General features: G+C 42.0%; 1 protein-coding gene across 8 annotated transcripts in view; it reads left to right on the top strand.

Moving 5' to 3' along the window:
- MFHAS1 (multifunctional ROCO family signaling regulator 1) overlaps nucleotides 1–25,623 on the top strand; it is a 115,881-nt gene extending 90,258 nt beyond the window's left edge. For 2 of the 8 annotated variants that reach the window (XM_027122741.1, XM_027122738.1), the window contains 2 exons: nucleotides 6,737–6,863; nucleotides 25,184–25,623. In XM_027122741.1, coding sequence (XP_026978542.1) covers nucleotides 6,737–6,863; nucleotides 25,184–25,235 — 179 coding nt within the window. In that variant the 3' untranslated portion in view covers nucleotides 25,236–25,623. Of the gene's footprint in view, nucleotides 1–5,450; nucleotides 5,523–6,736; nucleotides 6,864–18,121; nucleotides 18,233–21,458; nucleotides 21,549–22,893 lie in introns of all 8 variants that reach the window. The other 6 variants (XR_003436259.1, XR_003436260.1, XR_003436258.1 and 3 more) reach the window with 6 other exon arrangements.
- Nucleotides 25,624–25,958: the final 335 nt, after the last annotated feature.

Genomic DNA, 25,958 nt, shown 5'->3' with positions numbered 1-25,958 from the left:
TTTTCTTCTTTATCTACTCAATTTCCTGGGTGATGTCATTCACTTGTATGCCTTTCCAGATCATGTGTTTGCTGATTCCTCCCAAATCTCTACCTCCAGTCTTAACCTTTTCCTGCAAATCCAGAACTGAATGTGTAATTCCACAATTAATATCTATCACCCTGTTGTCTAACAGTCAGATCTAACGTGGCCAAAACAGAACTCCTAATTTCTCCCCTTCCCACTAACAGTCTTCTCGCTTAGTCTTGCAAGTAGTACCACCAGCTGCCGTCTTCCCCTACCAAAGGTTTGGAATTATCCTTGGTTCGTCTCTGCATCTTACCTCCACATCCAATTCACTGGCAAGTCCTGCTGACCGTCTATGAAACATAACGCCAGTCTCTCCAGACCAGGCCTCCACCACCTCTCACCCGGGCTCCTCTGTGAGCCTTCTTATGGCTTCCTTGCCTTCATTTTGCCATCCCACACAGCAGCCAGAGGGATCCTTAGATCAGATGTCATTACTCCATTCAAAACCTTCCATATGGCTCCGCACCACTTAGAATCAAAACCAAACATTTTCCCCTGTCTGCAGAGTCCATGATCTGGGCCTCGCTGTCTTGCCTCTTCGTCTTGTCCCGTTTCCCCTTCACCCCATGATCTAGATTCTTCTCTGGGCAGCCAAGCATCTTCCTACTTTCATGACTTTGCATTAGCGGTTTCCTCTGCCTGGAATGTTCTTCCCATGGCTTGCTTCTCTTTGTCGTTCAGCTTTCAGCATAAACGTCAACTCCTCAGAGAGGCATCCTGGGCAACCCAGTCGCTCCCTATCTCATTAGCCTGTTTTAATAATCTGTGTAACAAGTTTTTAATAAGTTATGTAGTTTGTTCCTTACTAATCTTCCTTCTAGACCGTAAGCGCCACGAAATCAGGGGTCTTCGTGTACCTTATTCGCTGCTGTTCTCTCAGAGTCTGTGGTGCTGTCTCACATTAGTTGGTGGTTGTTATGTACTTGTTAAATGAATGAGTGAACTCAGTGGCAGAACCAGGCCTAGGACATAAGATTTTCCTCTTTCGTTTCACATCTAATTTATACCAGGATGTCTTTTGCCAGTAAAGTTATCCTAGCTCCAAGTTATTGATATCTCCTGTTTACTTAAAGGCTATGGTAAAATTTCCAAAAACAATTCCAAAGCCAAATTACCTTTAATCCATTTTGATTTTAAATTTACCTTTAAACTTCACCTTTCACTTCAATATGTTGGAAAATACCACATTCAATGACATTTTATGACCTATATCCTTTGGTTTTTAAACTTAAAATTGTTTCCATTTATTTCAAGTGACTATTATAAAATGGTACTTTAAGACACTTTTATAAGTTGGGAAGCTCACACTTCCATAGTTGTGCATAATTTTTACCTCTGTGAAAATGATGTTGGCCAGAGATGGGCCCAGTCCCGGTCTCGGAGATGGAAGGACCAGATCTGTTTGTGCTCTTGACACAGGCTCACTGTGCTACTTCCTGCACATCAGTTTCTCTTCTAAAAAAAGTCATAATTCATAGTCACAAAATGGATTTTTTTAAAAAAACAGGACTACCAAAAAGTACAACCTAGTCTATTTATTTTATTTCTTTGGAACAGCAGCCAAGCTGGAGCTGCCCAACCCTGGGCCTGAGGGAGGTGCTGTGCTGAAGCTCAGCTGTGGGGACCGGCCCCTAAGACGGCATGAGGTGGCCAGGTCTGCAAATGTCGGTTTTGTGGGAACCAGTAGGTACTGAGAGATCTCTTCTGCTCCCTTTTCTCACACTCTCAAGTGTGCACAGTGGTGCATTTTTCTTATTTTTTATTCAGGTGTACTTGATTTACAGTATTATGTTAGTTTCAGGTGTACAGCACAGTGATTCATTTTTGCAGATCATACTCCATTATACGTTATTATGAGATAATGGCTATAATTCCTTGGGCTATACAGTATATCCTTGTTGCTTATCTATTTTCTGTATAGTACTTTGTATCTGTTAATCCCCTACTCCTAAACTGTCCCTCTTCCCCTTTGGTAACCACTAGTTTGTTTTCTGCGAGTCTGTTTCTGTTCTGCTATATACATTTGTATTATTTTTTAGATTCCACATATAAATGGTATCATACAGTATTTGTTTTTCTCTCTCTGACTTATTTCACTAGATGTAATATTCTCTAGGTCCATCCATGTTGCTGCAAATGGTAATATTCCATTATATGTATATACCACATCTTCATTATCCAGTTGTCTGTTGATGGGCACTTGGGTTGCTTCCATATCTTGGCCATTGTAAATAGTGCTGCTGTAAACACTGGGGTGCATGTATCTTTTCAAATTGGTGTTTTCATTTTTTCCCAGATACATACCCAGGAGTGGAATTGCTGGATCCCATGGTAGTTCTATTCTTAATTTTTTGAGGAACCTCCCATACTGTTTTCCATAGTGGCTGCACTAACTTACATTCACAGTGTTTACCTCTCCTTTGTATATACTTTCTGGCCTTTGTTTTGTTTTAAGACAAGATGTCCTTTTATCTCTGTCTGGCGTTCGTCTTCATATAAAAGGGACCGTGGAGTTCTCCCATCTTTGCTGCCTTTGATAACTCGGTGGGCTTGCAAAGTGGGAGCCTTCCTGCTCCTCAGGTTCTGAGGATGCTGCCTTTGCCCTGAGGGGATGTGGGAAACATGCGTTTGTGTATCATTGCATCTCATCCAGAGTCACACTTAAAAGACAGCAGTGAACTTTGCGGGGTGGAGGAGTGAGCTTCAGAATATTCAAGCTGAAAGAGGCCTTGAAGAAATCTGGATAATTCCTTATTTAATAGAATCTACATAATTGCTTGTTTTAATTTCCAGACCACTTTTGCTGTTTTGAGGGATGTTCATAACTCAGATCTTTACCCTGGATCAGGAAGTGGGTTTTATTTGTACTGAAAAGACATGTTTTAGGCTTTTAATATCGTGGTTTGGGTCGTCAGAGTGATACATTTTTAGTATTTTGCATAATGTGCCCAGTATTTGTGAATTCTGATGATTAGCAGAAAAAGACCAGCCATTTCACTTATCTCCTGTAGTTTAAAAATAAATCGTAATAAAACTTGGTGTTCTATTCTTCCACAGGGGAAAAACAGCTAATGAGCGTTCACTAGCATTTTAATGCCAGAAATCTTGAGACAGAGTGATTAAGTAAGAATAGCTTTTCATAACTTTAATAGGCACAGGGAGACTGTGTAGTGGCCTAATACAGCCTCAGTAGATGCGGTGGTCTGTTCATCCAGCCAAGTTTCTGCTACTTCAGGAAGACTGTGTAAAAACCGCACATGAATAGAGAATATCCAACAGAGGAGAAAGCATCAGCATTTAAAGCTGGCATCTCCCTTCAGTGTGAAGCATTCTTAGCCTTTTTTTTTTAATTGATTCAAGCATAAGAATGAACAAATAACCTCAGGACCATTTAATCTTGAATGACCCATTTCACTCCACATCCAGTTGTGTTCCTTATCAGTTTATGTTTCTAATGAGAACATACTTTCAAATTTACTTTCTACACAGAAATATTGGTCTCATAATTTTTAATGACTACAGAGAATTCTGTCTTCTGAATTGTGTCATAGGTTTTAATCATTTCCCCTTTGTTGAATATTTGAGAGGGTTACTAAGTTTTCACTGTGTTATGAATAGTGTTGCTATGAGCAATCATTGTATAATTTTTGTAAGAAAGGCCCACTTCCTTGAAGCGAATTCCTAAAAATGGAAATATACCAGGTCACATGAATATTTCTCCTTCCTCTATTGGTAACATTTTCTATAAATATAACATTTTTTTTGCAGCTGCCACCAACTTTGGAATTTATCTTTTTTATTAGCGTTTGCTAGTGAGGACTGATGTGTCATCACTAAATGACTGATTTAGTGATGACTAAATTCCCCACATTTCCAGGTCTTTTCCAGTCCTGGAAATCAGTCGTTCTCTAGCATCACATAACTTCCTAGGGGGCATCCACTGCACAGTACCATAGTTCTTTTTTTTGTGGACTCGACTTTCTCCAGTGCCGAAGCCCTCCACGTCACAGGCCTTGCTTTCGACTGCTGTATCCCTGCAGCTCCTCACACAGTAACATCTCCCTAATTAGGTGCTCAACCAATAGCCTGTGCTTTAGTTTGAAAATCAAGTTTGTGTTACGGAAATCGGAGCCAATTAGCTTCTATTTTAGTCGCCAACACGTTAGGAACCACTATTCGTGTTACTGATAAGATAGTTTTTTGTTGTTTTTTTTTTTTTTTTGAGAGGAAAAATCCGTTTCTCTTACTTTCTTAATTTAGCAACTGGGCACGTTTCCGAAATCCTCAGAATCTGGCCCCAAGCAGTAGCTTGTCGGAGTGCACGCATGTCTTGGAGCTCGTGAACTGTTCTGTTTCTTGCTCATCTGCACAGCACCAAGTGAATTTTTCGTATGCATGAAATTTCTCAGTGCCTTCGACTTTCCTGCTGTTTCAGTGGCTGGCAGTGCTGCTAGGGGTACGGCCCACACAAAACCAGTTCCCTGGACCTGGGTGATTCTGGGCATCTGGGGCAGGGTGGGGGGCACTAAAGCTCTTGGTTTAATAGAAATTGATAGCCAATGCTTAATAGTCAACTGTAAATTATTTCCGGTTCTCTGGCAAAACCTACACTATTCCCAGCAAGGAAGCCAGCGGTGCAGGAACGGGAGCCTGGGGTCGCGGCTTGACATCTACATTTGTTATCCTGGGCCCTCAGGCACTTGCAGGAAGGAGGAGCAGAGGCCTGTGTGAAATTGCCACCAGGAGAGAGTTCTTGGGGGAAGCCAGAGATTCCCAGTCTGGGTTCAAGCCTTGGGGGTAATCTTGGGACAGAAAGTAGAAACTGAAAGTATCAGGTGAGGAAGCAGTGGAGGGCGGTCCGGACTGGGGGTGTTAACAGGCCTGGGTGGTTCAGAGCATTCTCTTGGTGCAGTTCTAGCCCCATGGTAGGCGGTGGGTTTAAAGCTCTCTGTGGGACTCCGAGCAAATCTGTTAAACTCAGAGACCTTCTGACTTGTAAAGTGGTATTTGGACTGGATGACTTCCAAGTCTCAGTCTGGTGCAACATGCTCTTACTTTGGTTCATTTTGTGACTTCGAGAGCATTTAATGTTTACGTTTTTAATTTGCCTTTTTATATTTTGAGATCTTTTCCTAGCTGGTGTTAGAGCAGAATTCTGATACCCGTGTATTCATGATACAAGCTAATGATGCTAAATTAACTTTTGCAGTCATTCGGTGTTTACATTAGTTTGGTTAAGGAACTCAAATTACATTTGGTTTGTATTCTGCAAAGCCATATAAAATCGTTCAAACCAGGAAACAGCTGTCTTTCGTAAAAGTACAAAGATGTCAATGGTTAGTTCATTACTGAATAATAGCATTTTTGGATTACTTTTCTAGGAGAGATGTGTTCTGGAGTAAAGAAGCAGTCCCCACTTTGGGGGGACGGGTATCAGAGGGTGGCAGCAAAAGGTAAGGGCCCCAGAGATGGGTTCCCAAGGTCACAGCCCGAGTCTGCCCCTTGCTAGCCTTGACTCTGGGTACATCACATAACCTCCCTGAACGTTAGCTTCCTCATTTGCAAAGTGAGGATAAACCTTATAGTAACATTGTAAAGATGAAATGAGATGTACATTTAAAGCTGTCCATTCAGTGCTGGCACATGGGCATGCTCTATCAATGTGAGTTCGCTGAAGGTGAGATGTTTAGATACACGGCATTTTCAGTCAAAGGATTTTTTTGTATCCTCACATGAATGGCATATACTTTGGGGTCCCCAGAATTTCAAATCAGTAATACAAGTGATGGCTGTTGATGTTTTATTTCCAGTAGCATCTTTCCCCAGTTGGCAGATGTTTTGGTTTCATTTATTTACTTTCTAGGTATAAGTAGGGGAATTTAGGCAATAATGCACCATTGTCCACCAAAAGCTGTTTTTTGAATTTTCTGAGCAAGAGCTGGCCATGAAAACAGAGAAAGGGCAGAGGGTGCTACTGGGTAAGCGGACAGTGGGGAGGAAAGCAAGAAACGGAAGGCATCACTGCTCTTGGGGATTTGATGATCTGGTTGGAGAGATCGTATCTGGGGCAGGCAGAGTACGCAGGTATCCTTTGGGGTGACTTACTAGCTCCCATTACTCATAAGAGAGCATTGTGTTGGTCCTTTACAAATCCGCACACATACCTACCCAGGAAATCCTCTTGCCAGCATGAACCAGCCTGTTTACCTTGATAACACACCTTTAGTCAGCTGCATTTCCAGATCATTAATACGGGGCTTTGTTGCAAGGCTGCTGTGAATTCCATCTGCCCCCATCCTCATTACGAACACCTCCTTGGCAGCCCTGCTTCTCCGGGCTCGAGGGATCCTGGTGACGTCTAGATAAAGATCTCTGGAGCCCATCTGGGGAAAGGAAGGTGAGGAAAAGAGTGGCAGATGCTGTCTTTGTCCGGAACGGCAGCCTTCCTGCCATCACCATTAGAATGTTCTCCACAGTGATGCAGATGAGCCAGTGAGAGCAGAGCCAGTTCTGCTCTGGTTGCACATTTGTTCTCTGATTCCACTGTCTGCAGACCCTTCCCGTCGTCCTCACTACCTGCCCTGCTCCCTGCTTCCTCTACCCCCTCTCTAAGGTGGCCTCATTTTTGAAGGCAAATCTCACTAATGCATGTTTCTCTCTCCTGCAGGGGAGTTGCTGAGTCAGCCCAGACCAGAGGGCGTGGCAGAGATCATTTGCCCCAAGAATGGCAGCGAGCGAGTGAATGTTGCCTTGGTTTACCCACCCACACCGACTGTGATCAGCCCATGTTCCAAGTGAGTTCTGAACCCGCAGCCCCTGTCCCTCACTCCTGAGAACAAAAATCCAGGTTAAAGTACCTTTCATCAAACCTGGAAATGCTCCCCCAGGGCAGACCTAGTTATCTGGGCAACAGCAAAACTATGGCTTATACAACAAACTAGGAACTTTCATTTTTTGTTATTTGTGATTTTTTTTTTTGACTTTTGCTGATAAAAGAACATTTTAAAACAGCTTTTTTGAGATTTTGTTCACATATTATACAGCTCACTTGTTTAAAGTGTATGATTCATTGTTTTTTTAGTATATTTGCAGGTATATGCAACCAAAAAGAGCGATTTTATTTTTTGATAGAGAGTCATAATTCTGTCATTGTAGTATGAAGTGGGCCCTCATTTTAGAAAACAGCGAGGGCTCATTAAATAAGAAAAGCTGGCAGAAAATCTGTAGCAGATCCTTTTTTCTTGTGGGTCTCTGATTCTCTATCAGTCCTCGACAATCAGAAGCTGTGTGGTTTTTTCCCACCTTCCCCAAAATGGACTTAAAGACACAGAATGTACCTGTGTGAACTAACTTTTGGATACAAGGTTAGCTTAGCATTAAACTCAGATGATAAACTTAGGTTAAACTCATCTGTTTGGTTTCTTCTGTAGTGTTAAGAACTGAACAGGCCACTTTAGACTGAGATGAAATACCTTTCTACTGCAAATCTTGAAAAGCAGTAAGTAGTCCCTGGTCTTCTGGGTGATATCAACAAAGTATTCATGAAGGAGACTTCAAGCATTTTTCTTCCTAGTTGACCACATAGAATATTTTTTCCATATCTAAGCTTTGTATAGGGATGTTGGAAAGTTCGTATTTGAGGACGGTGACCTGTTAACGGCCTCTTGAGAAACTTGCTGTCAGGCTGCATTCCTGAGAGTCTGTGTGATAGGAACTTATGTCTCCGACCCTCCAAGTATCAGCTTTCCTGCCCTTGATATGCTGTCTGCAGAGCAAGGGTCTGCTGGGGATTTCTCATTCATTAGCAGCTGTCCCTTTTCTCCAAACTGGGTGACTCATTAGACAGAACATCCCTAATCCGTCTTTGCTGCAAAATGTCACTGAACACCCAAGGGAAAGTCTTTTCTCATGCTCTTCTATTCAGAATGCTTTTTAAGGTTAACTTATCACTAATATATGACCCTATGACATTGTGAAACCTTGAAATGCTTCTTAGGATTACCCAGTAACTAAATATGAACCAGAACATTCCCCTGTCCTGAGCATACCAAACATCAGAAATGTTACCATTCTCTGAATTGGTATACACTGGTGCCTTTCTTACACATAGGGTAAGGATAAAGGGATATGATAAAAAACAGGGTCTGGAACGGAGGGAAACAATTGTGCAATAGGCTTTGCAGGGGTGTAGATTTTCCTGAGCCAGGAGAGACGGTAACCTATTGTTTTGCCATAGCCACGTGGCATTTAATAGACGAGATAGAGGTTGGAGTTAAAATATCCACTTGCACAAGAAACCACAGTGGCACCGAGCCAGAGTTAGTGTCTTCTCACTGGCTTCTGTTGTACTGCCACAGAACGACATTTATACCAAGCTGCAGAAATGCTATCAGCTCCTCTCTCTTCCAGTTTATCATACCTGAAATGAACAAGCAGCTTTAAAGCCCTGGGTAATCAGAGCCACATGACCTGAGACTTCCAGATGCTGGAGGGGATACCTTTAGGGACTGAACTGCTTTTGACCCAGCTCTGTGAACAGTTTTATTTTGAAATGGATTTTAAAGAAAAGGTCTCATACAGTGGATGGCAGATTTAGAGGGTAACTCTCAATTCTAAATGAAGGAATATCCTTGAGAACAAAATGGAAACAAACAGTCAGGCCCTGCACAGCCCAGTGGAATCTCTAATTTACAAGTGGATGGCAATGTATTGGAACTGGGATTTGGGGATCGATGAGGAAAGCTGTCCCAGGAGGTGGTCGTTAGGTCCAGACAGCTTGGGTCTGAGCCTGAGAGCTTCTGAGAGTTAGACTTAGGGTCTCAGCGGACAGTAGAAATTGGTAGGCTGGAGTTATTGCCCTGGTTTTGCAACTCCAGCCCCAGTTAACTTAGGCAAGTCACTAGGGAGTGACCTTTTACTGCTCTCTCCTCCTCTAAAATGTAGGTCGATGGTCAAGATCAGACTTTCTTCATCAGGCACGTGTGTATCAGAATTTCCAGGGCCAGGCACTAGTCTTTAAGAAAACGAGTCACTCAGATGATTGTCATGTGTGTGCCAGACATTCTGCTCGTTGAGATCCCCTCCAGGGCTCCCAGGCCAGTGAGTCTCATCTTCAGGAGAATTCTTAATAATTCTGCCAGGACGATAGGCGGCAACCAGAGCCATCCCAGGAAAACCAGAATAATCACCCTACTCTTAGGTCATTGATCCAGATCTTACAGTGGTTTTAAAAAGGCGTCCCAAGCTCTTCGTTGACCAGTTTACCACTCTCCTTTATAGGTCAAATGAGACTTGTCATTAACGGCCTGCCTTTGACCATGTGTAAAATAATGGTGCTACTATGAGCTTTATAAGGAAAAACCATTGATGACTGTTATTTGATTGGATCTTCCTTATGAATTCCAAGCTTCTCTATTTCTCATTTTTTAAAATTTCGAGGTGTGTTATTCACCTACAGACAGAGAATAAAGAGCAAGTAGTGATTTTTTTTTTAAAAAAGTGACTTATTCTCCTAATTCACCTTGGATGATGGTGAAGTCTCTGCCAGCGTTCCACGGGGAAGAGGTTACATGAAGTGAATGAAATGCCTGGCCTTCGGCACCTCGCTCTCCAAGGAGAAACGTATCAACTGAGTGACTTCTTGGTCCCTTGGCTGATATCAGATAGAAATACGAGTCATTTCCATACTTTGGCAATCCTGGGCTGATTTTCAAGGATATTTGCCTTGGAGATGAGATGAAAATTCGTCTAGTAGCAGATTTGCTGGGTTGCTTTGAAAAATTCTGACCTCCTTAAGGATATGGATTCTGTCTGATAAACATTTTTTTAAAGCTTTGGTATACTTTCATACCATCAAACTTACCCATTCAGTGATGGTTCCTATATTTACAGAGTTGTGCAGTTGTCACCACAATCTCATTTTAGAACATTTTCATCAAAGAGAAATTTCATGCCCATGCCCACCTGCAGTCACTGTGTCTAATACAATACCTAGTTCCATGCAGAAAATAAATAATTTTTAGTGCCACTTTCAGGAATGGTTTTGCTCCCTGGTGTGTTGGTATTAAACAGATTTGTGAGTTTTAAGGAAATTCGTACAAACACTTGTTATCCTTGGCCCAGTGCAGTCTGAAGGCAGTGGAGTGACGTGTACCCCTGCTGCCAGCCCCGTTTACTGAACAGTAGAAGGGAAATGGAGTTTCTTGGAGGGAAATCAGCCTCCTTCAGAACTCTACCTATACCTAAAGTATAGGTAGCAATTTTTAAAAACAAAGACTTAGTTGTTAAGAGCAGTTTTAGGTTCACAGTAAAATCGAGCAGAAGGTACAGAAAGACCCCATCTACCCCCTGCCCTGGCCACACACAGCCTCCCCAACCAGACTGGAACATTTGTCACAGGTGATGAACCTACACTGACACCTTGTTATCACCCGAAGCCCACGCTTTACATTAGGGTTCACACTTGATGTTGTACGTTTCATGGGTTTGGACAAATACAGAATGACATGTATCTACCATTACAGTATCTTATACAATATTTTCATTGCCCTAAAAAATCCTCTGCATTCCCCCTCTTTATCCCTCACTCCCCTCTTCCCTCTTAACCCTTGGCACCCACTGATCTTCCTTTTTTTAGCTTTATTGGGATGTAATTGACAGATAAGTAAGATATTTAAAGTGTACACTGTGGTAATTTGATATCCGTACGCACTGTGAAAGGATTCCCACCATGTAGTTAATTAACACATCCATCTGTCACGTATTTATCCTTCAGAACTTCTGAGCAGCAGCCTAAGTGACCTTTAATATAGACAGGGATACTGAGCCTTGGACTTTAGGGATCATAAAGGGCAAAAATATACTTTCAGTGGGAAAAGCAAAGCAAGTACAATAGAAGGATTTTTTTTTTTTCATTAAAAAATTATTTGTGAATTCCTGTCTCATCCTGTTGCTTTACAGGTTGAGACACTTTAAAATTTCAGCTCAGAAGGGAAGTGTGAACTTCTTTGGGCAAATTGCAGCTTGCTATTTGCCTTTCATCTGTAGATAACTTATGGACTATTTCTTTCTCATTTCCAAAGAGATTTTCCTCCTTTACCAGTTAAAATATATATTCTGAAAAACTGCCACTTGACTCAATTTGTCTACTGATTTTCATTTAAAAGACATGATTCAGAAGGTTAGCTATGAAAATGTTTTACCTTAAGAAATACTGGAGATACATACAGTGGGTGGGGACAAGATGGCGGAGTAGAAGGACGTGAGCTCACCGCCTCTCATGAAAACAACAAAATCACAACTAACTACTGAACAACTATCAATAAAAAAACGATGGAACTTACCAAAAAAGATCCTACATCCAAAGACAGAAGAAACCACAACAGCACAGTAGGAGCTGTGCAATCACGATAAAATCAAATCCCATACCTGCCAGGTGGGCAAACCACCAACTGGAACATAACTGTATCATAGAGGTTCTCCCACAGGAGTGAGAGTTCTGAACCCCACATCAGGCTCCCCAGCCTGGGGGTCTGGTTTCAGGAGGAGGAGCCCCCAGAGCATCTGGCTTTGAAGGCCAGTGGGATTTGATCACAGGAATTCCACAGGACTGGGGGAAACAGAAACTCCAGTCCTGGAGAGTGCACACAAGGCCGCATGTGCACTAGGACCCAGGGGAAAAAGCAGTGACCTCACAAGAGCCTGGGCCAAACCTATCTGCTGGTATTGGAGGGTCTCCTACTGGTGGGGGGAGGGGGGACGACTTTGGCTCACTGTGGGGACAAAGACACTGGTGGCGGTAGTTCTGGGGAGTACTCATTGGTGCAAGTCCTCCTGGAGGCTGCCATTTTCTCACCAAAACCTGGCCCCAGCCACCAGCCTGTAGGCTCCAGTGCTGGGAGGCCTCAGGTCAGACAAGCATCAGGGTGGGAACACAGCCCCACCCATCAGCAGACAGGCTGCCTCAAGTCTTCCTGAGCCCACAGCTGCCCACTAAACACACCCCTTGACAGGGCCCTGCCCACCAGAGGGACAAGACCCAGCTCCACCCACAAGTGGGCAGAAACTAGTCCCTCCCACCAGGAAGCCTGCACAAGCCCCTTAGATCAGTCTTATCCACCAGGGGGCAGACAGCAGAAGCCAAGAAGAACTACAACTCTGCAGCCTATGGAATGGAAACCACAATGACAGAAAGTTAGACAAAATGAGCCAGCAGAGGAATATGTCCCAGACGAAGGAACAAGATAAAACCTCAAAAGAACAACTAAGTGAATTGGAGATAAGCAACCTAACTGAAAAAGAATTCAGAGTAATGATGGTAAAGATGATCCAAGATCTTGGAAAAAGAACGGAAGCATACATCGAGAAGATACAAGAAATGTTTAACGAAGAGCTAGAAGATCTAAATAACAAACAAACATAGATGAACAATACAATAACTGAAATGAAAAATACACTAGAAAGAATCAATAGAACAAATGAGGCAGAAGAACGGATAAGTGAGCTGGAAGACAGAATGGTGGAAATCACTGCTGTGGACAAGAATAAAGAAAAAAGAGTGAAAAGAAATAAGGACAATCTAAGAGAACTCTGGGACACCAACACTCACATTATAGGGGTCCCAGAAGGAGAAGAGAGAGAGAAAGGACCTGAGAAAATATCTAAGGAGATAGTAGCTGAAAACTTCCCTAACATGGGAAAGGAAACAGTCACCCAAGTCCAGGAAGCACAGAGAGTCCCAGGCAGCATAAACCCAAGGAGGAACACACAAAGGCACATAGTAACCAAACTGACAAAAATTAAAGACAAAGAGAAAAAATTAAAAGCAACAAGGGAAAAGCAACAAAACATATAAGGGAATTCCCATAGGTAATCAGCTGATTTCTCAGCAGAAACTGCAGGCCAGAAGGGAATGGCATGATATATTTAAAGTGATGAAAGGGAAGAACCTACAACCAGGAATACTCTATCCAGCAAGGCTCTCATTCAGATTTGACGTAGAAATCAGAAGCTTTACAGACAAGCAAAAGCTAAGAGATTTCAGCACCACCAGACCAGCTTTGCAACAAATGCTAAAGGAACTTCTCTAAGTGGAAAAGAAAAGGCCACAACTAGAAACAAGAAAATTACAAATGGAAAATCTCACTGGTAAAGGCAAACATTACAGTAAAGGTAGCAAGTCATCCACACACAAAATGATATGAAAGCCAGCAGTCGTGAAAAGAGAATACAAATGCAGGATATCAGAAATGCATTTGAAATTAAAAGGCCAGCAACTTAAAACAATCCTGTTTTTATATAGATTGCTGTATTAAAACCTCATAGTAACCACAAACCAAAAATCTACAATAGATGCACACACAAAAAAGAATAAGGAATCCAAACACAACAGTAAAGTTAGTCATCAAATCACAAGAGAAGAGAACAAAAGAGGAAAGAAAAAAGACCTACAAAAACAAACCCAAAACAATTAATAAAATGGCAATAAGAACCTACATATCAATAATTGCCTTAAACGTAAACAGACTAAATGCTCCAACCAAAAGACATGGACTGGCTGAATGGATACAAAAACAAGACTTGTATATATGCTGTCTACAAGTGACCCACTTCAGATCTAGGGACACATACAGACTGAAAGTGAGGGGAATGAAAAAGGCAAATGGAAATCAAAAGAAAGCTGGAGTAGCAATGCTCATATCAAACAAAATAGACTTTAAAATAAAAATGTTCCAAGAGACAAGGAAGGACACCACATAATGATGAAGGGATCAATCCAAAAAGAAGATATAACAATTGTAAATATAAACGCACGCAGCATAGGAGCACCTCAATATATAAGGCAAATACTAACAGCCATAAAAGGAGAAATCAACAGTAACACGATAATAGTGGCAGATTTTAACACACCACTTTCATCAATGGACAGATCATCCAGACAGAAAATCAGTAAGGAAACACAGCCCTTAAATGACACATTAGACCAGATAGACTTATTGATATTTATATCCATCCAAATGCAGCAGAATACACATTCTTTTCCAGTGCACATGGAACATTCTTGAGGATTGATCATATGCTGGGCCACAAATCAAGCCTCTGTAAATTTAAGAAAACTGAAATCATATCAAGCATCTTTTCCAAACACAATGAGGTTAGAAATCAACTACAAGGAAAAAACTGTAAAAAGCACAAATACGTGGAGGCTAAACAGTATGATACTAAACAACCAATGGATCACTGAAGAAATCAAAGACAAAATCAAAAAACTACCTAGAGACAAATGACAACAAAAGCATGACAATCCAAAACCTATGGGGCACAGCAAAAGCAGTTCTAAGAGGGAAGTTTATTGCAATACAATCTTACTCAATCTCAGAATCTTACAATCTTACAATCTCAGAAAACAAGAAAAATCTCAAACAACCTAACCTTACACCTAAGGCAGCCAAAGAAAGAACAAACAAAACCCAAAGTTAGCAGAAGGAAAGAGATCATAAAAATCAGAGCAGAAATAAATGAAATAGAGAGGAAGAACACAATTGAAAAAAAACCAGTGGAAAAAATAAATAAAAACCAGTGAAACTAAAAGCTCGTTCTTTGAAAAGATAAAATTGATAAACCTAAACAAAATTGATAAAAAAAAGGCAGAGGAACTCAAATCAATAAAATTAGAAATGAAAAAGGAGATGTTACAGCTGACACCACAGAAATACAAAGGATCATAAGAAACTACTACAAGCAACTCTATGCCAATAAAATGGACAACCTGGAAGAAATGGACAAATTCTTAGAAAGATACAATCTCCCAAGACTGAACCAGGAAGAAAAAGAAAATATGAACAGACCAATCACAAGTACTGAAATTGAAACTGTGATTGAAAAACTCCCAACAAATAGTCCAGGACCTGATGGCCTCACAGGTGAATTCTATCAAACATTTAGAGAAGAGTTAACACTTATCCTTCCAAAACTCTTCCAAAAATTTGCAGAGGAAGGAACACTCCCAAACTCATTCTATGAGGCCACTATCACCCTGATACCAAAACCAGATAAAGATACCACAAAAAAAGAGAAAATTACAAGCCAATATCACTGATGAACATAGACACAAAAATCCTCAACAAAACACTAGCAAACCGAATCCAACAATGCATTAAAAGGATCATATACCATGATCGATACATCATGATACTACATAGACAATCCTAAAGATGCTACTAGAAAACTACTAGAGCTCATCAATGAATTTGGTAAAGTTGCATGAAATACACAGAAATCTCTTGCATTCCTATACACTAACAACAAAAGATCAGAAAGAGAAATTAAGGGAAAAATCTCATTTATCGTCCCATCAAAAAGAATAAAATACCTAGGAATAAACCTACCTAAGGAGGCAAAAGACCTGTACTCAGAAAACTATAAGACACTGATGAAAGAAATCAAAGAAGACACAAACAGATGGAGAGATATACCATGTTATTGGATTGGAAGAATCAATATTATCAAAATGACTATACTACCCAAAGCAATCTACAGATTCAATGCAATCCCTATCAAATTACCAATGGCATTTTTCATGGAATTAGAACAAAAAATTTTACAAACTGTATGGAAACACAAAAGGCCCCAAATAGCCAAAGCAATCCTGAGAAAGAAAAACAGAGCTGGAGGAATCAGTTCCCTGACTTCAGATTATACTACAAAGCTACAGTAATCAAAACAGTATGGTGCTGGTGCTGAAACAGAAATACAGATCAATGGAACAGGATAGAAAGCCCAGAAATAAAACCACACACCTATGGTCAATTAATCTATGACAGAAGAGACAAGACTACACAATGCAGAAAAGACAGCCTCTTCAATAAGTGGTGCTGGGAAAACTGGACAGCTACATGTAAAAGAATGAAATTAAAACATTCTCGAACACCATACACAAAAATAAACCCAAAATGGATTAAAGACCTAAATGTAAGGCTGGATACTATAAAACTCTTAGAGGAAAACATAGGCAGAACACTCTTTGACATAAATCGTAGCAATATCTTTTTGGATCCACCTCCTAGAGTAATGAAAATAAAAATAAACAAATGGAACCTAATTAAACTTAAATGCTTTATCACAGCAAAGGAAACCATAAACAAGACGAAAAGAAACCCCACAGAATGGGAGAAAATATTTGCAAACGATATGACCAACAAGTGATTAATTTCCAAAATTTACAAATAACTCATGTGGCTCAATATCAAAAGAAACAACAACCCAATCAAAAAATGGGCAGAAAACCTAAACCGACATTTCTTCAAAGAAGACATACAGATGACCAAGAGGCACATGAAAAGATGCTCAACATCACCAATTATTAGAGAAATGCACATCAGAACTATAATGAGATATCACCTCACACCAGTCAGAATATGGCCATCATTAAAAAGTCTACGAACAATAAATGCTGGAGAAGGTGTGGAGAAAAGGGAACCCTCCTGCACTGTTGGTAGGAATGTAAATTGGTACAGCCACTATGGACAACAGTACGAAGGTTCCTTAAAAAACTAAAAAGAGCTACCATATGACCCAGCAATCCCACTCCTGGGCATATATCTGGAGAAAACCATGGTTCAAAAGGATACGTGCACCACAGTGTTGCAGTGCTGTATACTGTAGCCAAGCCATGGAAGCAAACTAAATGTCCATCAACAGATGAATGAATAAAGAAGATGTGCTACATATATACAATGGAATATTACTCAGCCATTAAAAAGAATGAAATAATGCCCTTTGCAGCAACATGGAGGGACCTGGAGTTTATCATATTAAGTGAAGTCAGACAAAGACAAATACATGATATCGCTTATATGTGGAATCTTTAAAAAATGATACAAATGAACTTATTTACGAAACAGACTCACAGACATAGAAACCAAACTTATGGTTACCAACGGGGAAAGGTGGGTGGGAGGGATAAATCGGGAGATTGGGGTCGACATATACACACTACTATATTTAAAATAGATAACCAACAAGGACCTACTGTATAGCACAGGGAACTCTATTCAATACTCTCTATTGGTCTGTATGGGGAAAGAATCTAAAACAGGGTGAGTATATGCATATGTATAACAGTTTCACTTTGCTGTACACCTGAAACTAACCCAACACTGTAAATCACCTACAGTCCAATATAAACATTTTTTTAAAAGACATACTGGAATGCAACTACACTCCCATGTGGCTTCTTAACGGACTGGTCCTTGAACATGCAGGAAACAGAAAAGTATCATTTTTATCTTCTGGCCGTTGCCATTTCTTTTGTGGTGCTACCCTATCTGTCTGTGGAGTGGTGGAACTGAAGAAGGAAGCAAATTCTGATTTTGGCAGGTCATGTGTTACAGAATTAGAAAAAATGGGCCGATTTGAAAATTGCTGGGCAAAGCTTTCTCCTTTCCAGAAAGTATTACCGATAATAAAGGACAAGGCTCACACTGCATTTCAAACTTGGATTATTGCGTATATACTATAGCGTTCCAATTCAAGTAAGATTCCAGCTACTTACTGTTTGCAAGTATTCTCAAACCCATGGTGATTACTTTGCATAGGAATTTTGGCAGTTACATTGTTATGACATAAGGATATTTAAGACCAACTAAGCCTTTTGTAAAAAGTAGGATGAAGATTCTGTGGCCTTTACCTCACCAAATAAATAGGCAAAGTATGTTTAACTGCACTCAGATTCGTAAGGACTCGATTAAAAAACCTTTTTTTTAAGGAATGGATGAATTTGGCTTAATCACAATGGAGAATTTTTCACTGATCTCAGAAGTGTAAAACACGAAGGGTGGGGACGGGATGGAATTTCAGAAGGAAAGGAGGCTTAGATGTGGAGGTTGCCTGTGGGGTGTATCACAATGATTTGCATTGATTTGTTTTGTTCTTTGTAAGGAGTAAGAGGGCTCCTTGCCTTGTTGCTTTCACGACTGGGAGGAATAGTGTTTCTTTGATTATTCAGTCTCCCATCAGCCACATTGATACTGGAATTTGTTCCCTCTCTGCTTAGGTATCTTCATACTTTCTTGGACAATTAAGTGGAAAAGATAGTGCTTCTTTCCCTTATGCCATCATTTTTACTGTACCCAATCTGTGACTTTAGGAGCACCAATTTTTAAGGGTAAGTCTCTGGGAAGCAGAGAGGGTTTCTTAAATAGGTAAGGGCCTCCTAAGGACTTGGAGAGTTTAGGGGAAAAAAGGGGGAGGATGGGCTTGGGATGGAGAGATTCCATACAGCAGGACATTTTAAGATTACAAATCTTTTACTTATCCAGAATCAAGACATATTGGAGAATTAAAAATAAGAAAACTGCTCAATTCTTTTGCCTAATTTACTATAATGCATATATCAGTCACCTTAGACCCTTTTTGGAAAAAAGTCATTTTAAAAAACTCATTCTAATGTAACGCAAGAATATAACATCAGGAAAAGCTCAAGCTGATTAACACAGCAAACCATTTTTTTAAAATCCTGTTTCCCACTTTGTAGCTAATTGACTATTTATTTATTGGCTGCGTTGGGTCTTTGTTGCTGCGTGAGGGCTTTTCTCTGGTTGTGGCGAGCGGTGCACTGGCTTCTCATTGCGGTGGCTTCTCTTGTTGCAGAGCACAGGCTCTAGGTGCACGGGCTTCAGTAGTTGCAGCAAACGGGCTCAGTAGTTGTGGCTCGTGGGCTCTAGAACACAGGCTCAGTAGTTGTGGTGCAAGGGCTTAGTTGCTCCGCAGCACGTGGCATCTTCCCGGACCAGGGCTCGAACCCGTGTCCCCTGCATTGGCAAGGCAGATTCTTAACCACTGCGCCACCAGGGAAGTCCCAGCAAACAGCTTTTTAAAAGCAGCGTTGGTATTTATTTTCTCAAGGCAGTTTGACAGGCTCTGCAGTTATGCCCTGAGTTTGAATCCGGCTGTGTGTTAGCGCTGTGACAGGTGCAGATCACAGCAGCACTATCTCCTGAGCCCGTTCTGTGCATTTAGAGAGTTTCAGGGGAAGCATTTAGCATTATTCCTTACACAGATTAAGTAGCGCTCAATAAATCCAGTTGCTGTTATTTCTATCAGAAATATTAGTATGTACACCATGCATAACATATAAAGGTAATAATAGAAAACAAAATTTCAAAATCCAAATATAGATGCTAGAGTAAAATCCACTCACTGACTTACCTAGGACTGTTTTGCTTATTAATTGAGATACCGGCGCAAGGCAGGTAGATGTGTGTGCTGAGTAGGCAGGAGAGCAGGCTGGCTCACCTTCCCCTCCACCGCCACGAAGGGGTCAAGGTGAAGTACAAGCAGATCTGTTTATGAGGCCACCTGCAGCTGCTTAGCAGGCAACCAATGTTGCCTGGGTTCCTAAACCCATCAGTGTCCTAAACCCATCTTCCTGGGATAAAGAGATGAGTGGGATCATTCCTTTCATATTGTAGATGCCAGTGCCCATGTGCCTGGACAAACTCCTTATACCATGGGAATGGAAGATTGGAGATACATGAGGCCAACAGATCAGGAAACGACTGCCGGAGAAAAGACAGTTTATTACAGTTCCTTCGAGGAGGGGCACACCGTGCCCTGGGGCGGGGGCGGGGCTGCGTGGGGAAGCACCTGTGGGCCAGGAGGCGGAGGGGAGGGGCCTGTGCTGCGGTCTCTGCGGGAAGGTACGGGCAAGGCAGGGGAACACATGTAGGATGGGCCAGTTTGGGTAGTTTCTGCGGGCTCTGGGGCACAAAGACAGTCCCGAGTTGTCTGGAGCCTGGCCCTGGTGTGATCAGGGCAGGTGGAGAGTGGCCTGGAGTGTGAGAGCCTGGTCAACGGGGTGGTCAGGCGTGTGGACTCCGGACTCGCTGGTTTGCATGAGAAGCACGCTCGCGTCTGAGTTGTTCACTACGTGTGGGCACTAACTGGCTGACCCTGGGAGGGGCAGTCTCTCCACGGTGGGCAAGGCCGCAGAGGTCAAAGCATCAGAGGACAGAAAAGACCCGCTTAACGTCAATACAACAGGGTGTGGCTTCACTGTCAGCCTGAGCTTCTAAATACGCTGAATGCGTTTGCTGTGTCCCAGGAAGAGCAGGCTCTGAAACCTGAGGGGATTCTGGGGCGAGCCCCCCAGCTGACCCCTCCCTTCAGCTGCGGGCCTGTTTCCATCGTCCCGCCCGGCTGCTCCCTTGGACGTGCCGTGGCTCCCTGGCGCACATCTCGTCCCCTGCCCCGGAGCTCTTCACTGCCCGTGCCTCCTCCCGTCTCTGCGCGTCTGTCCACTCAACCCTTGCCGCTCCCTCTTCCCACGCGCAGTCAGCCTTCCCCTGCGACCTGCTACCCCACCTCATCGTGTGTCTTGAATGAGCGAATCTGGCCATGGAACTTTTCTCTTCGGCCCGTGCTTTCCTGTAGGTCCTCCTGTCTCTGCCAAGATCCCTGTCATTGAGTCTCACCTGGCCTCCTCCTCGCTAGTCTTTTTGTCCTTGAAACCAATTGATTTTTCAACATCAGACTCCATCAATTTTCTATTGAAAAGCCTTGACTGGCTTCCTGGTGATTATGGTGCAAGTTCAAAATCCCGGACATGACACACAAGGCTTCCCCAGCAGACCCCAGCCACCCTTTGACTTGTGACACTCGTTCCGTTACTGTGGAGGGTCAGCCACACCTGACCTCTGGCCGGCTCTCGGTCCACAGCTAGCTGCCACCCCTTCTCTCCTACCTGATGAAGGCCCATATTCCCTAAGACTCAGGACATGTGTCACCTCCTCTGAGAAGCCGCCCCCAGTCCTTCTAACTGGACTCAGACCCTCTTTCCTTCACATCTCCTTAGTACTTCTCACCCACCCCCTCACCGAAACGATCTCAGAGTAGCTTGGCTGTTCTTGCCTGTGACTTCTTCATCACATCTTATTCCTTATTCATTCAGCAGATCTTTGTTGAATATTTGCCCTCTACAAGGCATTATGCCAACTGTTGAGGGTGGAGAAATAATAGAGATCCGCAAGAATCTAATAGCCTCCTTGGGGAGAATGGGAACCAAAGACACAACCAGAGAAACTTGCGAATGTCTAATTCCAATTAAAATGTGATACCTGCAGCGACAGGTGTATCGACAAAGTCCTGTGGACAAAGAGAAGAAAGAACTCTGCCGGACAATCAGGAAAAGCTCCAGGAAGTAGCATTTGAGGTGGATCTTGACAGATGAGGGCGAGTTCGAGATGGAAGAGCAGGGAGAGGTGGGGAGGGTTGGTGATTCCATGGCTCTTCTCTTCCCCTAAGCGCCCACACAAGAAAAATGATATCCACGTGCAAAAACGCTCAAACCAGTTTTCCTTTTTCTCCCTTGAACACTGGAATATTCCCTCTAGGTGCCCTTGATTACGTATCCTTGTGTTTCTCAGTCTTACTAGCGGCTCAGGGGAGCAGACAGCCAGACACAGCTGCCTGCATTTCTCAAGGTTAGATTCAGTGAGAAAAGCGTAACGCAGCACCTCCCCCCCCCCCGCCCCCCATGAAGCTGGAACTCACGTCACCAGAGTTAACTGCTTAGTTGGGTTGAGTGTTCACACTGCCATCCTCTTTACACTTAGATTTATGATGACTTGAATCTGAGGCAGTTTTCAAAACCTTCTCTACTGGGAAGTTTACTCTATTAATAGGCCTTCCAAAAGTCCATATGCCTCAGTGCCATAGAAATGTGAAACTACCCCTAGGGCCCCAAATATTCCAGCCTTGCTTTTAGCTGTCAAGCATACTTTGGAGTCAAATAACCCTCTTTAAAGGCCTGGCCCTGCTGCCCACTGGTGTGTGCTCTCGGGGAAGTTATTTAACCTATTGGAACCTCAGCTTCTTTCTTGGTGAATGCAGAGCTCACCTGATAGAGTGTTATGAGTTAGGATTAATCAAATAATGCAACATGGTGAACGATGTGATTCCTAGTGTATAGTAAGTACTTAGTAAATGGAAGGTGCGTATTTTTGGTGATGTTATTAATATTATGCTCAGCCAGTTCTTATGTGGGCTAGAGAGATGTCTTAGGTAGATACTGAATTATCAGTTTCCAAAAAATCAGGCAGCATTAAGACAGATGTGGGGTGGAGGGTGGGAGAAGCAGGTAATAACCCCTTTATGTCTTTGTATGTTTTATTAAACGTTGTCAAAACACTTTAAAAAATATCACGTCATGTGTCATTATAGGAAAGCTAAAATAAGGGATGGGAGCATTTGACATGTTTTCGTCTAACCCTTTCGTCTGAATTGAATGCCACTTGGTTTAATTAGTTGATGATACAGCAGTTTCTTCATTTTATTTTCATCCAACTCCAGCTTTTAGTTTGGCAGTCTATAAGTAAAATCATGCTTTTTAGTCCAGATAGACACTCATTCTCACTTCTTAGTACTGATATATATTCCTACTGGTAGAGGGTTATTTAGTGTCTATGTGTGTTTCCTGAAAGGAAGCAGTGGTGTGTAGAGTTCAGGATTCTTAATCAGAAATCTAGTTAAGCTGTGAAATTACAATGGAATAGGTAGTTATAGCTAATTCGTCTAGTTTTCTCTTTATGTCTGATCTTAATGCCATAGACAGAAATGTTTGACTAGGTTTCTAGTAAAAAGCCTCTTTCCTTTGTAGGAACATTGGTTGCCTGCATTTACAATTTTATACGGAGCTCTAGAAGTAGACATGAAAATCAGTGGTGCAAAAAAAAAAAAAACAGTATGACTTGCAGTTCTTATCATCAAGAACATCGTTTCCTATTTCCTTTGTTCATTTCTGTGCTTTCTTCTCATCTACCCACATAGAAAGAACGTTGGTGAAAAGCACAGAAACCAGTGACTTTTATGGCTGTGGAATTTCCATGGAGAAAAGAGCATCAGAACGCACCTGGACCATCTTTTGTACCCGGCAAACCCTCCACACTCCCTGGCGTGTTCTGTGAATTTGAGTGCATGTGTGTTCAGGGTGCTTTCAGGGAGGAAGCACACCTAGCCTCTAGACAAGGTGGGGAGAGGTGGGGCGGGGCGGGGGGGGCAGGATGAGAGAGACTGTGGAGCAAATGTTTTACAACCTGAACCTCAGAACTGTGATCCTCCAAGGAGAGCGCTACTTGAAGAAAAAAAAAAAAAAGTCGAATGGCTTCTCAGGGATTTTATTTTCCGTGCACATATAAGCCATAATTCCAGTACAGGTGGCAGTATTTAGAGCACTCAGATTTCAGTTCTGTTAAATGTGAAAGAGAGATCGACTGACCATTCATTGCTGTTCCGTAACTAGTGTAAAATATATATATGTTTATCTTTATTTTTATAATATGCAAATACATTTAAATTTATACAGTTTGAAGCTTCTAGAGTTAGTTCACACTGGGTGCAATATTCTGATGAGAACTGTGCCAAGATGGGGCTGATTTCTTATTTTAGTATAGGACCTTTTGTTTATTCTTTAATTCTTTGCAGATTAAAAAAAAGATACTATCTCTCTGCCCATGGATTAAGGGTTGGTTCATAGAGTCTGACGATAATCAGCAAGAACTTTGAACATGCATTTCAGGTCAGGCGGTGTCCGTCCTTTTAAATAAAGGTCCCTGCCTGTAACCTGTTGGGCAGGGTAGGAGGATTCTTCCTTTTCTTTGCCCCCACATATCACTAGTGTTGGGCAGAGTCTTCCTTGCTCCGGGCTTTGTGATGACTGTGAGTTGTTACTGGGTGATAGTCTGACGGAGGCCTGGCGATTAAGATTCTTCTGGGGACAGGGATCAAGGGATCCACAAATCCAAGGAAAAGCAGAGTTTTGCAATAGCTTCAGATAATCAGGAGTCAGTTCTGAAGCAGGTAAAGAGCTCTGCTAGTAAGTCCTTTCTTTTCTGCCCCCAGAAAAGAGTCCGTGAAATTTAGTAGAGCACTCTGAAAGCCTCCACATCTGGTGTAAGACCGAAAGCTAGCGAGTTGCCTAACTGGAGAGCATAAGCCCACATTGGTTATTTTATAAATACAGAGCCTCTGACTGGATGGTCTACTGCCAAGAACTAGTAAAACCCTGGTTTTAAAACCTCTGCGAGGTAAAACTTAAAAAGCCAACCAACCAAACTGCTCTCTCTTCTCCTCCTTACCGGGGCCAAACAGCATCTGCTGCAATAGTAACAACATTCTTTGAAGAGTGTGCCTGACTCTGTTTACATCTGCCTCCTCTGCGTGTTGACTGAAAATGTGTAGAACTGTTTCTCACCCCTGTAAGGCAAGAAAAATGAGTCAGCTGGTATTATTCTTTTACTTCCTCTATAAAGTAGTGACTCTTGGAATGCCACAGTATACAACGTCCCCACATATTTTTGAAAGAAGTAACAAGCAAGTGGCTGCATTGTGAAAAATCGCGAATAATTTTTGTAGATTATTTTGTGCCCCAGGAGGTAACTTTATTAACTCCAGAACCTCAGTGAAACAAGTATGACTTCTTATAATCATAAAATCAAATGGGATCAGACTAGTTCTGCATTTTAATACTTGAATATGACACCTCAAATTTGCATTTTCTTTTGGAACAGTCACGAGATTCACCTTCTTAATCCTTTTGTCACAGTTCTCCTGTGCGTGTGTGTGTGTGTGTGTGTGTGTAAGTGTAAACTGAATGGTAACATTTAATTGCTTTATGGACCATTGAATTGTTGGGCGTAAATGTTTTTTCAATCGGCACAAACAGTTCCTGAACTGTCAAATTAACCGACTTTGACCAGGAAAAGACTTGTAAATGACTTCAGGCTAACTCCCCAGGGGACCATATTAAATGAAAATAAAAAAGCTCCTTTGGGTGACATACCCTGCAAAGTATGTGCTCTTGTCATGAACATAGATGCCCACATTCTTAATATCTGCTATTTTTGGACAAGTGATGTTTTGTGCTGTCATCTGAACCCTAGAGAAGCAGTATAAGAAGAAAGTTTGGTGTCACATATATTTTAGCAAAAAGGTCATCATGATAGAGGGTCATGTGACCAAAAGCAGCTCCAGAAAAGCTTGAGAACTTGCTTCACGGTTGGGGGAGGGTCGGAGATACAGAAAACATTCTGCTCTATAGGAATTTTCTTCATTTATGCAGGAAATTCCATTTTCTCTTTCAACACCTGGGAAGACTCAGCCGGGGAGGCTGACAGGCAATTCGTAAGCACAAGGGGAATCTTTTCCAACCAAGACGTCCCTGCCTCGCAAACAAAAGCCCTCCAAGTTTGTTATGGTTTCTATTCCTGCATCTTGTGGTATCAAAACCACTTCCTGGAATTGTAAAAGCGCTGCCAGAACAAATGTTTTTCCCTCTTGCAAGAAAAAACGACAGTGCTTGTATTTCACACTTGTGCACTGGACTCTCTTGAATGAATAAAATGGAAAGGGTTTGGTGTCATTCCTGATGAGGTGTGTGTTCTCTTTCATGCCACAGTTTGTGAATTGTAATTGTGGTTTCCTATTTAATTGTCATAACCAGGCAGAAATTTAAAAAAAAAACAAAAACGTTTAATAAAAACACAAAGAAATAGTTAAGCAGTTATATTTCCAGAGTTGAGTTATTTCTGTCTGTTTTTGTTTGTTTCGGTTTTATCAGTTAGGAACTCACTACATTCCATTTTAGTTCTGAAGGCACTTTTGAGCCACAGGAGGTAGATGGCGGCAGCTCTGGTTGTGGACTGAGCTCCCAGGAAGGAAACGAATGAATCTGTTTCATACTCTGCCTCCACCTTCAGGCTGGAGATTCAGGTCTTGAATATCGACCGTCTCTTAAATCAGAACCTTTTTTCAGCGATCTATGTTCCTATCAAAGCTTATAAAATTATGATTGGTTTGCAAGTTCCCTCCTCCTGGCCTTTCTTTGCCCCGGGGGA

This window comes from Aethalodelphis obliquidens, unplaced genomic scaffold, assembly GCF_003676395.1.
Source record: "Aethalodelphis obliquidens isolate GAN/ISIS:26980383/991018 unplaced genomic scaffold, ASM367639v1 scaffold25, whole genome shotgun sequence".
NCBI classification, from domain to species: Eukaryota; Metazoa; Chordata; class Mammalia; order Artiodactyla; family Delphinidae; genus Aethalodelphis; species Aethalodelphis obliquidens.
This window is presented reverse-complemented; position numbering and strand designations above follow the sequence as displayed.